Here is a 16,769-nt window from a genome sequence, read left to right as displayed (position 1 = left end):
AACACGTCTGATTTTCTCGTTGGTCGGAGGAGTAGGCTGCGTACTCCGGAGAGCTAACAGCCAAATGAACCAATGTATACTAATTATGCAGTACAATGCATAGAATGTAGCAATGAGGACTAAGGAACACGTTTGTTTTGAACCTCACAAACAGAAGAGGATCCTATATGGCTGATGCCTCATATTTTACATAGCAGAATAATAGAGCAGATAAAAAAGAATTAAAGAGATTGCTGCTGAACTCAATGTAGCTATTAAACTCTTCATAAAGTGCTGCTGTGTCAGGAAACATGCTATTGGCCAGGAAAAGGGGAAAGCATGACAGCGCTGAAAGGTCTGTGTTCAGTAATTGTGACATGGGTTGCGATTTTCAGTTGTGTAATTTGACATGGTACATCAGTGAGATCAGCGACATCAATTGGCAAATCTGACATGCCCCACGACAAAAAGTGACATAATGTGACATTGGCCTTAGGTGCTTTTGTTGTTGTTTTTAAATTGATTTGGTCAAACCTTTAGAAAAGTTTTTTTCTGAGTGTACGAGTTTATGTATTAGGCGACTATGTATAAAGTACAGCAGTAACATAAGGTATTTTGCATGTTGGTTAGCATGTGCAAATAAGAATTTCACTTTGCTTTTTACATGTGAAAATAACCCTATGAACCTATAATATGAAGGTACTGCAGTGAAAAACCATTCAAATTTAAGTTTCTTTTTGTTTTTTCTGAATTAAAATAAAACAGTGCTCCAGCATTGGCTGTCATATCTTCTTTAAACAAAATATAAAAATAGCAACACTCTGTATTAAGCAGAGACCTCTTCTCTGTGACAGTATGCCATGTAGTTGAAAACACTCTCTCACTGGGTACAGTCATGATCAGAAAAGCCAGTGATAACTGTGGTTCATGAGAGCTGCAGTATGTGAATCTTTTAGTAGTGTTTTAGTATAACATGAAAACATTTCCAATACGATAAATTTGTGCTTTGCCAGTCCTAATAGAGTTTGGTTTAAAACAAGCTTGTGGGTGCACTAAACAGTGATGTGATATCTGAGGATAAGACTCAGTAAATTAAATATGTGTGAAGAACACTTAACCTGCGGATCAAGCCTACTTTCATATTTAGTGGTGTCTGTTGTGTTCTGACAGCTTTCACCTTTACATCATTATACAGATGGTGAATAACAGTTTTGCCAAAGTACAGTCGGTTTGTGATGTTCTAATTTAGTTCTGTTATTTCAAGCAGATATTTAAATCCCCTGCTTTTGATTAAAGATGTTTTAATTTTCATTTGTTTCTCATTCCAGCCATGCGGTAGTGTCATACGATGTAGGATACAAGACCACATTTTATATTTGCAGTGTTTGTATCTTGAAATTCGATGTAACAAAAGTTTATCTAATGCTTACTGTCAAGCTGTGGTTTCTGTGCACAATGTTCTTTTCCTGGGGAACTCCTTCCCTCTCTCATCATCATGGAAGTATGAAGTGGATTGTTCGCCGCTTCTCCCTCTGACTCTTTGTTTAATGTTTTTATGTTTAATGTTTTTGTTATTATTTATATTTTACTAACTTTATTAATTTACTATTTTTCTTTTAGTGTTCATTAGTAAGTTTCGTATTTTTTTTTTTTTTTTTTTTTCTGAAAGCTTTCTTGTACTGTTTTAATCATTTGCCGTGGATTTTACGGATTTTATCAAGGTTTTGTTGCCTACTCACTTGCTGCCTGGATATACTGTTCTACCGTTTGCTGTGGACTTTATGGATTTTATTAAGTTATGTTAAGGTAAGCTTTTTGTTGTCTACTCACCTGTTGCCCGGATATACTGCTTTAGATTTTCGGGCGCTGTCTGGACAGCATTCCTCCCTACCTCTTCAGTCTGAATGACGTTCAGATATTCTAACTCACAACTCCGCCGACTTAATCCTGCAACCACTCCTGAAATGAACATCTCCATCATTAAAGAACTGGGACTTCTTCGCCGTCCTCGTTACATTCACAGAGGATCCAGCCGAAAGTTCGTCTTCTATAACCACCCAAAGTGTTCTACTACCAACATTCTTTCTTTCTGGTCATCTGTCGCACGTTTGACGCGTCATCAGAGCACAGTCGCTCCAATTACTATCAACACTGGAAGTATCGTGAGATCTCTGGACTCTAGCATGGGATACACCCGAGCCACTGACAGAAATATCGCGAGGTCTTCACATCCCCGGCTGGATTTATTTTGTGGAATGAATTCTAAGCTGCGTGGAGTGGATTTTAATGTTCTGCGTCCTGTACAGAGATTTACTTCACAGTCATTGGTTAAATTTGAACTATTTAACTCTCAATCTATCAGCAATAAATCCATACTGATTAAAGAACACATCAGGGAAAAAGGACTTGACTTCATGTGTCTGACAGAAACCTGGCACCAGTCAGAGGTTTACTCTGCCTTAAATGAAGCCTGTCCACTTGGCTACAGTTACTTGGAGGCAGCTCGCAGCACTGGGCGTGGTGGTGGAATAGCTGTTATCCACCGTCAGGACCTGGGGTTGTCCCCTATCTCGATACCTGCAATATCTTCCTGTGAGTGCCTTGCATTTAAATGTAAGCCCCCGTTTCCCCTGACTGTTCTCCTTATCTATCGACCTCCAAAACCCAATTCTGCCTTTATTCCGGAAATTACTGATCTTCTCACAACACTCTGTGCTACTTCTGCCAACATCATAATCTTAGGAGATATAAATATTCATGTTGACAATCCCACAGGTTATCTCACTGCTGATTTCCTTGAGCTGCTAGATTCTCTCAACCTACAACAACATGTTGATGTTCCCACACATTCTAGGGGTCACACTCTTGACTTGGTCATTTCAAACTGTGCCCCAATCAGGAATCTACAGGTATTTGATCTTGGTATTTCAGACCACAAAGTTGTGTCATTGGAGCTGCCCTTTTTCTCCTCCCGTATCAAACCAAAACGACAGATCTACTTCAGAAATCTGAAGAATATCAATGTGGATGCCTTGGCCTTGGACCTTACATTTCTCTCCTCTGACTTTATCAGCTCCCTCTCTGTTGCTGACCTTGTGGATTTTTACAACCAGTCCCTGAGCAGTCTCCTGGACTTCCACGCCCCTTTAACATCTAGGTCCGTCTCATTCTCGTGCTAACCCTAACCCTAACCTTGGTATACCTGCGAGCTGCGAAAAATGAAGGCGGCTGGGCGTGTCCTTGAGCGGCGGCTCAAGGCCTCTGGGCTAACTGTCCATAAACAGGCTTACAGAGAACACATGAGAGCGTATGCAGAAGCTCTGAAGGTTGCACGGTCCAAGTTTTATTCCACCATCATCAGAAATGGCTCCAGCAACCCTAAAAAACTTTTTTCAACCATAAATCATCTTGTCAAACCTCCTTTACCTGCCCATTCTGAGACCACTGATGACAGATGCAACATGTATATCAACTTTTTTAAACAAAAAGTTGATAATATCCGTTTACACCTCTCTACCAAGGATATCTTGCCCTTCCCAACTGTTGACTCATTGTCTGAGACCGTCCATCCTCTTTGCTCTTTCTCTGTTGCCACACGGGAAGAGGTGGAGGATGTCATCAGGAAAATGAAACCGTCTACTAGTTCCCTGGACCCTTTCCCCTCACCCTTGCTGAGGGCCAACATTTCTGCCATCTCTCCACTTATCACCAGGATAATAAATCAGTCCCTCCTGGCTGGCCATATTCCTTCTGCACTAAAAACTGCTGTCATCAGACCTCTACTGAAAAAATCCACCTTGGATCCTGAAGTTCTCTCCAATTATAGGCCCATCTCCAATCTTCCATTTCTCTCCAAAGTTCTGGAAAAAATAGTTGCAGCACAACTTCACGATCATCTCAAACTGAACAATCTGTTTGAAAAGTTTCAGTCTGGTTTTCGCCCTGGCCATAGCACCGAAACAGCCCTGGTCAGGGTCACCAATGATCTTCTGATGACGGCAGATACTGGTTCACCTTCACTACTTATCCTCCTTGACCTGACAGCTGCTTTTGACACAATAGACCATAACATCCTTCTTCACCGCCTGCAATACACTATTGGACTCTCAGGAATTGTTCTAAATTGGTTTACATCATACCTGACTGGCAGAACTGAGCATGTCGCCCTTGGCAGCGCAAAGTCCCACACCCACAACGTCGCCTGTGGTGTTCCACAGGGCTCTGTGCTGGGCCCTATCCTTTTTACTATCTACATGCTCCCCCTTGGAACTGTCATTGGCAGACATGGTTTATCGTTCCATTGCTATGCCGATGACACTCAGCTTTACCTCAGGACTACTCCCACCTCCTCTACTGCTCCTCTGCCAACATCTACATTGTCTACCTGCCTGGAGGAGATAGAGGCATGGATGAGGCTCAATTTTCTTCAGTTGAACAGATCCAAAACAGAAGCCATCTTAGTTGGTACATCACATCATCTTCGCTCTTCTACCATCACCAGTATTACTTTCTCTGGCCAAAATATTCCTCTTTCCACATCTGTTACTAATTTGGGTGTTAGAATGGACTCCCAACTTACTTTAGACACCCACATCAAATATCTCTGTAAGTCATCTTTTTACCATCTCAAGAACATCGCCAAACTCCGCCCATTACTCACCCTGGCAGATGCAGAGAAGCTCGTCCATGCCTTTGTCTCTTCCAGGCTGGATTACTGTAATGCACTCCTCATTGGGATTCCTGGCAAGAGTATCCAGAGACTCCAGTATATTCAGAACAGCGCTGCCAGGATCCTGATGAGGGTGCGAAAGTATGATCACATCACCCCAATCCTGAAAACCCTTCACTGGCTCCCTGTTTCATTCAGAATAGAGTACAAGGTCTCCCTTCTTACCCATCAGTGCATTTATGGACATGCCCCTCTTTATCTACAGGAACTCCTTACCCCCCATAACTCCTTACGTTCCCTCCGCTCTGTACTCACTCACACTCTTCAAGTCCCCAGAACTAAGCTCAGCAGCATGGGTGACAGGGCGTTTTCATCGGTGGCGCCGAGGCTGTGGAATGCCCTCCCTGATTACCTGAGAGCCCCACAGTCGACTGAGGCCTTTAAGCGAAACCTAAAAACTCATCTTTTTAGAAAGTCATTTTGTTAAAGTATTTTATAGACTCTTCTGTTCTTTTTTATTTTATTATTCTATTTTTACTCTGTAGCACTTTGGGATTGCTAAAATATAAAGTGCAATATAAATAAAATTTATTATTATTATTATTATTATTAAGTGTCTGGTTGGTATAATTTGTTTTAAAAGATAATCAAGAGTTCCTCCATTCATCAGGCCATCTGTTTTATGGCTCTCCTAAATGGTTCAAGGTCACATAGAGGTGGTGTGAACCCAAGTCACACTAAGCTTTTCTTTTAATGTATAGCAGGTCAGTATATTAAACAATCAATATATATAACTTGGTTTGTTACATCTGTCTATGTGTTTTTTAATTGTATTTGCTAATCAACCTGAAACAAGTTGCCACTCTTTGGTGCCATGATTTGAGAGTATAAATACCTTGCCTCAAAGTCTCTGTTTTCCTTACCTTAAGAACACATTTGTCATGATTTAGAAGCAGTCAGTCAGAGTATTTACCAAGTGTGGATTATTTATCAGAAATAGAGACATTCTCACTAGGAAAGTATCCTTTTTTTCACTAAGGACAAGATAGTGTCAAAGTGGAGAAAATTCTGATATTTTAAAATACATGTAAACAATCTGAATGTAATATCTGGAAAGGTCTGAAAAGTTTGTGATTTACCATTAACATGATTTTGGGAAAAGCATCAGTTTCAGAAGAACAATACACAGCAGAGTGTGTCTGTCTGTGTGTCAATTCCAATATAAATATAATTTTCAATATTTTGCTTTTTTTGTCTGGATGTAGAATATTTTGCTTTTTTGTCAGGATGTAGAGTGGAGATAAGGATCTAGTCCCATTATCTCAGAAGTCCAAAGCCCAGATAATAAGAGCAGAATTCTAATTTGTAGTGAATAAATACTAGAAAATGTAGAACGGTGTTTTCCAAAAAGATGAAAGAATAGGGTGATTTGCCAGTCACACAGTGGAGGTGTGTCAGGATTAAGAAGTTAATGTGTCACTCATCCATAATAAATAACAGAAATGGCCTTATCTTCACATCTGTTGGATACGTCTCCCAAGTGTATTTAATATAAGTGTGGATTACTTCTTCATACATGGGACTTTTCTAACGTTGTTTTAAAAAGTGTGTCTCGTTAGTACCAAACTTATACAGTGGAAGGTTTCTTAAAGTTTCTCACAGATCATTTCATTTGCTTTGAGCATTTGTGAAAGGTTTGTTTCAGTCTAAAGCAAACTGTGGAAAGTTTACTATAACACAGTATCTGTATCTCCGTAGGTTTCATTCTCTTTCCATATATTAAATGATCTGATGTGTTGCTTAAATAGTGAATGTATGTGTCTATTAAAATGAACAATGTATCTCAGAGGAAATCTGTTTTATGTGTTGCAGTGCAGTAAGGCAACCTAACATTCCTAACACAAATTGAAATTAGTTTTGTAACTGAGGAACACACTGAATTTCCCACTGAAATGAAGCAAGAGTTTATCTTCTTTTTAGGCCTCAGTCACAAATTATAACAATTCTTTCCAACTAACCAGTTTAAGTTAGGTAATTGGTTGGTTAAAAAAATCTAAAGTATCATCCTCAAGTTCACCTGACCTTCCTGCAGATCAATAATAAATTAACATATGGTGCAGTAGAAGTCTGTACATTAATGCATTTAGAATATTGTATCCTTTTTTGTTGTGATTGTTTATAATCATCTATGAATTGTTCATCCATTATTTATAGTTTGCTATTATGTATTTATATTTTTACGTATTTTTTGCAAAACAGAAAAGAATGCAGTTATTGTCTTTACAGACTCAGAAGATTAAGGATGTGTAAATGTATGTTAAGGAACATCAAAATTGATTTTATGTAAATTATTTCTGAAATTATTTTCCTTGGTGCTGGCTGCTACAGTTTTTACAGAAACATACAGCATGCCAAAAATCTATTTGTTTCACACATAGTTATGTAAATTGTTTTTTTTTCCTCCACATTCAGCAGTTCTCTTATTTTAACCAAGCTTTTCTGAAATAATCTTGTTCAAAATCTTGTTCTTTTTAAAATGTCCAAAATCAAGAAGATTATATCTTTGTATTTATGGATGCAGTTTTAACCTATTTTAAAAAGTTAGCTCATTATTATAAAAATTACGTGGTTGCACACACTACTTATGCAGTTTCTTTCCTAATACATTTTAAAAAATGTTCTCAGACTCCATAAATTGGACTTTTATTAACAATTTCTCTGTATAGGCCCATGTCAAAATGAATGGCCACTACACATGTGAGTTATAATTTATTTGACTAAATTGACAAATAATTCCAGAGTTGTTGTATTTCTTAGTTAAAAATGTAGACAGGCTCTGGTTAATAGCGCACATAATTATTTTCATAAGATTTTTTTTGAAGTAAAAATAATATACTATACTTCCTGATTTTAAAATGTGTGATCTATGTCCTTCCATTTTGTTATTTGTTTAAAACTCTGTGACACTTTTATATATGTTAGTAAGGCTTCAATGACCCCATTTAAGTTTGGTTTGTAAGTTTAGTTTCTTTAAACAGCATCATGTTTAAAATTTAGCACCAAAAAGTAGCTGACAGAGTCTAACACAGAAATCAGTGTTATGAATATGAATATTATGGTTTATTTTGCAACAAAATTATTTTCAACATAAAACAGGCAGAAGGATGAGCACTTTGTTTAAATGAACATCCTTCATAGATTGTGCTTTTACAGCAGGCTAATTTATTGTTACTTAAAATTCACTCAATAGAAGTGACACAAATAGCTCAGGAAAATGCTGTGTATATGTAAAGATGGAAATATGGATGGTTCTCCGGTACAAAATATGGAAGATGTCCAACATCTGTTTGGTACCTAGATGTTTTACCTGGTGTTAATCTGGTTCTGCAGTGATCTGCCTCAAATACCAAGATAGCCAAATAGAAGTTAATTCTGGGAATCTTATTTATATGGGAATATACTATTCCGAGCTATGTTATCTTTCAGTGAGAATTATACACCAATAAATGTTACAAATATAAATTTTATAATCAGTATTGTTTGAGCAGCAAAAAATATGCATATCATTATTTCAGTGAAGCTGTTTTTGTAATGACTTACTGGAGAGTTTTTTCTTTTTCTTTGAGCTATATACTCACTATTGCCACACTATTAGGTGCTACAGTGTAGTACTGAATAAGATTTCTTTTTGTCTCCAGAACAGACCAAATTCTTTAGATTATGAATTCAGTGAGGTTTTGGAAACATTCCTTTGGTGTTTTCGTCCATGCTAACTTGATATCATCTCACAGTCTTCGCACATTTTTCGGTCATGTGCTGCAAATCTCTCTTTTACGCTCACCTTAAATGTGCTGAGATGCAAGGATTTTGCAGGCCACTGGAGTAAACAGAAATAACTGCCACACAAATCAGTTTGAAATGATGAATGCTATATGACAAGGCACACTGTCCTGCTTCAAATATGAGAATTCAGGTACACTGTTACCATAAAGACAAACGGTGCAGGTACTGTATATTGTCAGTTTCAGTCAAGGCCTAATGTGTGCCAAGAAAACATTTCTCACACCATTGCAACAGGCATTTATTTCTAAAATACATTTTCATACAAAGTGCTTTATGAGATGTCAAAGAAATAGTTTACAAGCAAAGAAAATAAGAGTAACAATGAATGAATTATATATATAAAAAATAAATAATGCATGCTTACATAAAATAGATATGTAATTAAGTAGATTTCTTAAAGGAAGAACTGGCTTTTAAGTCTCTAAATGGCATTACCGTCAGCAGTATATGCCATTTATACTAGGCAGAATGGATTCATAGACTCATGCCGTTTGCTCTAAATTCTGACCCTAACATTTTTGTGTTAAAGCAGAAATTGGCCATCCACTTGTGGTAATCATATGCCCACAGTAGTTAATCTTTCTGCTGTTTTCTGGTATTAGTGGAACTTGTCATGCTTTTCTGCAGCTGTAGCCCATCTACTTTAAAAGCCCAACATGCTGAATGTTCAGTGTTGTTTAAGCTGTTTTGCACTTCTGCTCTTCTGTCCTTTGTTTGTTTGAATCTGATCATTCTCCTTTGACTTTTCCTTATTAACAAAGTGTTTTAACCCAGAGTACTGCATCTCACTGGATTTTATATTTAGAGTAAAATCCCAAGAAGGCAGCGATTTCTCTGCTGGAAGAAGCACATCTGGCACCAGCAGTCAAGTCATTGTAGACCATATGTCTTACCTGGACTGACATTCGAGTAAGAGATGGCTATGGCTCTTAACCATGTCTGCATGGTATATACAGTATATCGAGTTGCATTCTCTTGGCTGGCTGTTTGGAGAAGCAGACCTTTTGTGTTAATGATCAAGTGTTCCTACACGAATATTGGCCCTCGCCTACTTAAGCATAGCTGAACAGCACACACCTCCATGTACACCCAAAGGGGATAGTTAAGTCAGTTGCTATATAGTTTGTACATGTACATTTCCACTTCTCCTTGAAAAGTTTTGTGTGTGTCATTTGCAACCACAAATGTAGTCAACTTGGACATGTATGGCATGTTAAAAGGTTTGCAGAAGAGTGCATTAATTTTTATTGACATTGAATAATACTATAGTAATGTAAGTAAGTTTTTCTGTTTGTCATAAATGATTAGATGTTTTAATTCTGTTTGTTACGGATTTATTATCTTATCAAATTCTGCATTTCACTTGACATCATCTGAGGAACAACTTATTAAAAAATTATACTTTAGATATTAAGGCATTTGTGCCAAGGAGTCTTGTGGGATATTCCTCTATATACTGATAAAGACTAATGTAGGTTATTTGTTGTTCAAACCCTGTTTTAAAGACAATATTTTCAGTTATTATTCTATTAGGGTGTAATCTAATGGCTCCTGGCTATTTTCATCTCTTTTTCTGTATTTGTAAGGGTATTAAAATATATTTGTTAGAAAATGACGCAGTACTTAATGCATTGCTTGAAAAAAAATCTGTTGGATTATTGATTGTGTTGTCAGTTTGAAAATGTTGTTTTCTTCTGTGTTTGATGAACTTTTTCACATTAATAGTTCTCCCAGTACAGTAATGTGTTCTATTACCCCTCTTGTAAATGGTTTAAGAGAGAAACGTGTTTGAGCTAAGGCTTTTCTTTTGATGGTTGTCAATCCCTAGCTATCTAGCAGATAAAAAAAAGCTCATTGAAACAGCATCAGATTCTAATCTTACTTGGATATTGTATGAGGTCTTCTCTGAAGCCAGAATTTTGTCAATTTAATATCTTAGAAAAAGGAATAAAGAAATTCTGCTGAACCCGGCTAAATCTTTTACCTTCTGGCATGCAGTGATAAGCTGAACAAGTAGTGATGGATTCAGAGGCCATGGATTAATTGTATTTGTAAATAATAGCTCTATATGTTAGACTAGAGCTCATAGATTTACTGACGCAGGTTAGTATAAATTTTCTTTTGAATTTATGTAAACTTATGAGACCAGTATGTGCTGGCAATTGAATCATTAGGGATATAAAAAGTTTTAATCCTTAATTTACTAACTTTTGAGTCCTTACTTTAAAGTTGTTGTGACGTATGTTATTGGGTTGTTATGATACTAAAATTTTACACTTTGATGCAATGCAAAGTACTGAAATTCAATACCATTTTCCATACCCAGTACAGTATATAATGTAACAGAATAAAAAATGTATGAAATAAATTGCAATTCTGTATACAATAAAATCTTAACATTGATGAAAGCAAATAACAGAAATTGTATTAAATGCAATTACTTTTGTAAAATGTAAGAATATATTGCCAGCAATTATCAGTATATTGAACTGTTTATTACTGACATGCTTAAGTATTAGTTATCCTAGAGAAACACACATGAAAAGAAAGTCATTAAGTCTATCATATGTATCATAAGCATATTTTAATTCATCATTTAAACAGATTAAATAACTAAGTAATCTCCCACGGTAAAATTGAAAACATTATCACAGTACTGAAAATATACATGTTCTTTGTTGTATTTAATCATGTCAGCATATTTACTTAACCTTCTCACACTTATTTGTTTACACACAAGTCAAAGTTTTAATGCTTCAACTTCAGGAATGGCAGAGTGTAGTGGAGGAAGCAGAGTATTTGAAAGAGAGGCAGATTTATCTACTAAAAATGTATAAACTTACTATATGTACCAGAACGAATCTTTGTGATTTTATCTTTTTTTAAGCTGCCTGAATCATTAATTGTTTAAGTTTTTAAAAAAGTGATTTAAGAAGAACTGCAAGTATTATAAAAATGTTTTTATAATTAAAATTGTCCAAAATCAATGGATGCTCGTAAATATATATGACAAAGTGCAGAAGAACATATAACATTTTTTTTTTTTACTCTAATGGTTACAAGATTAAAATGAAATGTAACATAAATTCTTGAAAGTGAATGGAATTGTAATAACTATTTAGAAGAAATTTCTTTAGATAGATAGATACTTTATTAATCCCAATGGGAAATTCACATTCTTCAGCAGCAGCATAATTAAAGAGTCGCATAGTTTGGGGGAGGAACGATCTCCTCAATCTGTCAGTGGAGCAGGACAGTGACAGCAGTCTGTCGCTGAAGCTGCTCTTCTGTCTGGAGATGATACTATTAAGTGGATGCAGTGGATTCTCCATAATTGATAGGAGCCTGCTGAGCGCCCTTCGCTCTGCCACAGATGTTAAAACTGTCCAGCTCCATGCCAACAATAGAGCTTGCCTTCCTCACCAGTTTGTCCAGACGTGAGGCATCTTTCCTCTTAATGCTGCCTCCCCAGCACACCACTGCGTAGAAGAGGGCGCTCACCACAACTGTCTGATAGAACATCTGCAGCATCTTATTGCAGATGTTGAAGGACGCCAGCCTTCTAAGGTAGTATAACTGGCTCTGTCCTTTCTTGCACAGCGCATCAGTATTAGCAGTCCAGTCTAATTTATCATCCAGCTGCACTCCCAGATATTTATAGGTCTGCACCATCTGCACACAGTCACCTTTGATGATCACGGGGTCCATGAGGGGTCTGGGCCTCCTAAAATCCACCACCAGCTCTTTGGTTTTGCTGGTGTTCAGGTGTAGGTGGTTTGAGTCGCACCATTTAACAAAGTCATTGATTAGGTCCCTGTACTCCTCCTCCAGCCCATTCCTGATGCAGCCCACGATAGCAGTGTCATCAGCGAACTTTTGCACATGGCAGGACTCCGAGTTGTATTGGAAGTCTGATGTATATAGGCTGAATTAATTAATTAGAATAATTAATCCAGTGTTGGAGGGAACCAAATTGTCTTCCTGATCATGTTCTCAGTTGTCTTCCTGAGTCACGTGCTGTACATTGGTGATCATGTCTTATCTTCCTTGAGGATCTGTGTATCCAGGAGTCTCATCCTGCTTTCTTGAACCTTCACTGGCTTGCAAAGCAAATATTCCAGAGATCATGGAATGGAAAGCTCAGCGTACCTGTGTGACATGTAGTTTTCAATCACCCATCCAGCCTAGCCTATCTTCTGAGTAATAATAATTCATTAATAATAATAATTCATTACATTTATATAGCGCTTTTCTCAGTACTCAAAGCGCTATCCACACAGGGAGGAACCGGGAAGCGAACCCACAATCTTCCACAGTCTTTTTACTGCAAAGCAGCAGCACTACCACTGCGCCACCTGTGAGTAATATGCTGGCTACTACAATACCACCTGTGTGTTGAAACTGTGATATTGCTTGTGATTCACATATCTGTGTCTAACCACACTTAAAGCAATGATGTAAGAGTAGGACCAAATTTTGCCTCTCTGGCATCTCTGGCATTTGATTGGAAATTAATGGTTAGTTGTTTTGCCTCACACTAATTTTGGCATTGTGTTACTCCAGACACACTACAAAATGTTGCAGTATTTTGCAGGTTTATTTTTGCACATCATTTGTACAATGAGCATTTTCATCAATTTTTTTCAGGATTTTTAAAAAATCTTAATTAGAATAATCTACAGTCACACCTCTGCACTATGTAGTTTGAGACAGTTATTTCTCTACCCTACTGCCTCGTTTTTTGATGTACAGTTGTACTCAAAGCAGATTTTTAAACACTTCACACGTTCTGCAGTACACTAGAAGTATTATTCTGAATCTGATCCTGTTCTGATTAAACCTAAATTCCTTGACTGTTCCATGCAAATGTAAAAGAACTGCCATAATTCAGATTTTTCATTTTATTATTATAATGCTTTTAATTCTCACTTTAAAGAACCTTTCAGGTGCCAGCAGTGCATATTAAGCTATCTCAGACAGCATGTGAGTTCCATTTTACATGGGTACTGGCTTGATCCATAATGGCTAAAACAGTGAGGTGGAGTTAAAAATATTCAGGCTGCTTTATAGCATTTTTCTGCATGCTTATTTTTCAGTAAAAAGGAAATTAAAAGTTGCAACATCAAATCGCAGTACAAATCCAGTGAGTAAAAATCGAGGTAATATTATATGAAGTGGTCTCTACCGATTCCCACCCCCTACTATTGATGCACATTTAAGGTTGTTTCTGTCACCATAGTCTTTCAAAAGGTAGCTATTATAGCCTTATTTCAGAGTAATATAAATCCAGTTCTCCTTAGTTTAATTCAAGATTATGGAGGGCTGGAGCCATTCTGGCAGCACTGAAGAAATGAACCATGGACAGGTTGCCAGTTGTTTTTGGTAGTTCAGTGTATTTTGTAAATTGTTGGTAGACCTTCAAAATATTAACTTTTTTGGTTAACTTTCAGTTTTGTTTGAGACGCTGTTTTTAAAAAACACTTTAAATCTCAGTTTTACATAGTTGTCATAACTATCATCCTAGTACTGCCAACTTTTTTTTGGGTTGTTAATGTACATTGAGCTTAGATTAATGTGCAGTATAACTGTTTCATTACCCATTATCATTAACTTCTGTTATCTTAAAGTGTTTTTTTGTATCTTTTCAGATTGTGTATACATTGAGAGCCGAAGGCCGAATACCCCATATTTCATCTGTAGCATTCAAGATTTCAAATTGGTAAGTCTACCCTCCCCCTCTTTCAAATGGTTACCTTTTGGTTTGGATATTATCAGCTTTGTTATTAATTTAATGTAGTATACATAACCCTTTTCTTTAAAAATAAATATATAAAAAGAGATGCGTATAGTTTTAACTCATAGTGTGAGACTATAGTATTGACATTGTCTAATCAAAGTGGTGGTTAAATTAGGGACTAGCCAGCTGAAAGACGACCAATTTACTACAGCAAATGCAGAAAAAATGTAATTGTCTCTCCATTTTGTTTTCCCACCTAGGAAGTAATTTGTCTCATTCACGCATGAGTTGGTGAAACAGACAGAAAGGAGGGTTACAGATGATAGAGATGACACTTTTAAAACCATAGCTATAAAATGAGTCAGGATGATCCCACAAAGATTAGAAGAAACCCTAATACCAGATAGTATATTGGCATGGTCCTCAGGAAAATTAGCAGCTTGACTATTGAGATAATAAAAATTATTTTTTATTTGATCCACTAGTAATACTTGAAAGGGACAATTCTGCCGGTCCCCCCCCTGTCCCATAAAAAAAGACAGTTTTGTACAGTGGATTACCTTTCAAATTTAGTGTTCACTTTGCCATCCTGAGTAGTGAAATGTTTAGCAGTAGGGTAGAGTTGATGCCTTGAGAAATATTACGATCGTGGATGAATCATATGTTAAAGGAGTAAGTCTGCTGCATTCTGTCAGATGGAAATTTGGTTTGATGTATGCTTTGAGACATTTTCCTTTAATTAATTCTTCATTAATTTAATTCAGTTTGGCATGTTAAAATTTGCTCAATGTTTTTTCTGAATTTAATCCTGTAATGAACCCAAGTAGATATAATTGTGATGTGTGTTTTAATACGTTATATACAAATGTGTATGTTCTTTATATGTACATGTGAAATCTTTAGAGCTACACCAAAAAAGGCTTTGAATTAGTATATTTCAAAGCTTTATATGTGTTAATTTACCCATATGTCGCTTGTTATATCATAGGATGGAAATATCAATTAAACGTAGAAGCTCAATATATAGCTCCGTAGGTATTTCTTGAAAGAAGGATAGGTGAATGTCTGATTTTCTTTTACTTTTCTGCTTGGAGATTTCAAGGTACTTCGATACATCTTCCCAGAGCTATGAATAGCCCACTAGAAGCATTCACTGTAGATAGATTTGCCTTTGACTGTCATAATTGGATTGCCAGTGGTTGTCCTCAGTCAATAGTGTAATCTCACCCTTTATTCCCTCATGGCAGTCAATGGCAATTTACCCACTGTCTATTTATTTGAAATATGGTGCAATGAAAGCTTCAGCACTTCATCAGACAATATCTTAAATAGATGGATTTCTAAAAATTATAAAGTAATGTTTATTGTTCCTTGTTTGTCTTTCTCTCTGCATAATACATCACATTTCTTGTCTTAGATTGTTTGTTTTCTTTGGAAGTAACTGTTAAGTCTCAATTGACATTTCTGTTTACTATTTTATTAATTGAGTGCATCCTTAAAGCGGCTGAAATAGTGACAAGGCAGCTACAATATCTTCTCTATTTTAAAGATGTACAATTTTTGGCCCTTACAGCATCCAGTAGAGCTTAAATATTTGCCTGTTGTCTTTAAAACTGCCTGATAGCCAAAAGGGCGGGGGGGGATTGAAGGCCACTGGCAGTCTTCCAACATTAGTTCATCCCTAATAATACAGCGCACATATTGACTAAGACATGTTTAGGGAAGTTTCCAAGTATGACAACTTAAAACTTAAGACTATTACAGTTATTGTCAAGATGCATAAATCAGTTGTCCGAAAGAGACTGAACAAATGTGTGGTGTACATTAGGTTTGCTACAAATCATCTGGATATATAACAGGAAGTCTGGAAGATGGTCCAGAGGAGTTATTTTTCCACTGCCAAATGCCATGTTTTGAAAAAGCTAAAAACTCTCTTTAAATAGAAAACACTTGCACTACCTGTACAGAATTTCACAGGGATACATTATGGTTTAAGGTTGCTTTAAGGCCTAAGGATCTGGCTGTCAGTGATGAATTACACAATATATTAGGGAATTCTTGAACAGAATATAGTGCTATTCATCAGAACTACGAATCTTAACGGAGAATGGATTTAGCCATAGGACAGTTGTCCAAAATGCTGAAGCAAAATCCATAAGAGATTGGCTTACAAAGAAGAAATCAAGAGTGGTAGGATTTCTGAGTCAAAGTCCAGATCTAAATCTTTTAAAATGCTTTGAAGTGCAGTGAAGTGAGGTGAGGCTGGGACATGGAGCAGACTGTAAATTTAAAAAAAGTAGTTCTTTGTGAAGGGACAGTACAATGGTGCTGGTTTTAAATGGTGCACCTGGTCATTATCTCTGCATATTTTGCAAGATTTCCCCATGTGTAAGTTTTCCTCTGTTGTTCTAGTTTTCTTTCCCTATCACAAAAGTTGTATAGGTTAAGTTGAAGGGGGGTGCTCTCAGTCTGAGAATGTGTGTGTGTATGTGTGTGCATGGCCTGCTTTTGCCTTGTGCCCAGTGCTGCTCCTTGTGCTGG

General features: G+C 36.8%; 1 protein-coding gene across 4 annotated transcripts in view; it reads left to right on the top strand.

Moving 5' to 3' along the window:
* Window positions 1-16,769, top strand: part of rerea (arginine-glutamic acid dipeptide (RE) repeats a) — a 365,998-nt gene that overhangs the window by 175,731 nt on the left and 173,498 nt on the right. For all 4 annotated transcript variants that reach the window (XM_028807869.2, XM_051931035.1, XM_051931032.1 and 1 more), the window contains exon 3: window positions 14,140-14,210. In XM_028807869.2, coding sequence (XP_028663702.1) covers window positions 14,140-14,210 — 71 coding nt within the window. The remainder of the gene's footprint in view (window positions 1-14,139; window positions 14,211-16,769) is intronic.

Source organism: Erpetoichthys calabaricus, chromosome 8 (assembly GCF_900747795.2).
Source record: "Erpetoichthys calabaricus chromosome 8, fErpCal1.3, whole genome shotgun sequence".
NCBI lineage: Eukaryota > Metazoa > Chordata > Cladistia > Polypteriformes > Polypteridae > Erpetoichthys > Erpetoichthys calabaricus.
Note: the sequence above shows the minus strand (reverse complement) of the source record. Positions and strands in the feature narration are given on the sequence as shown.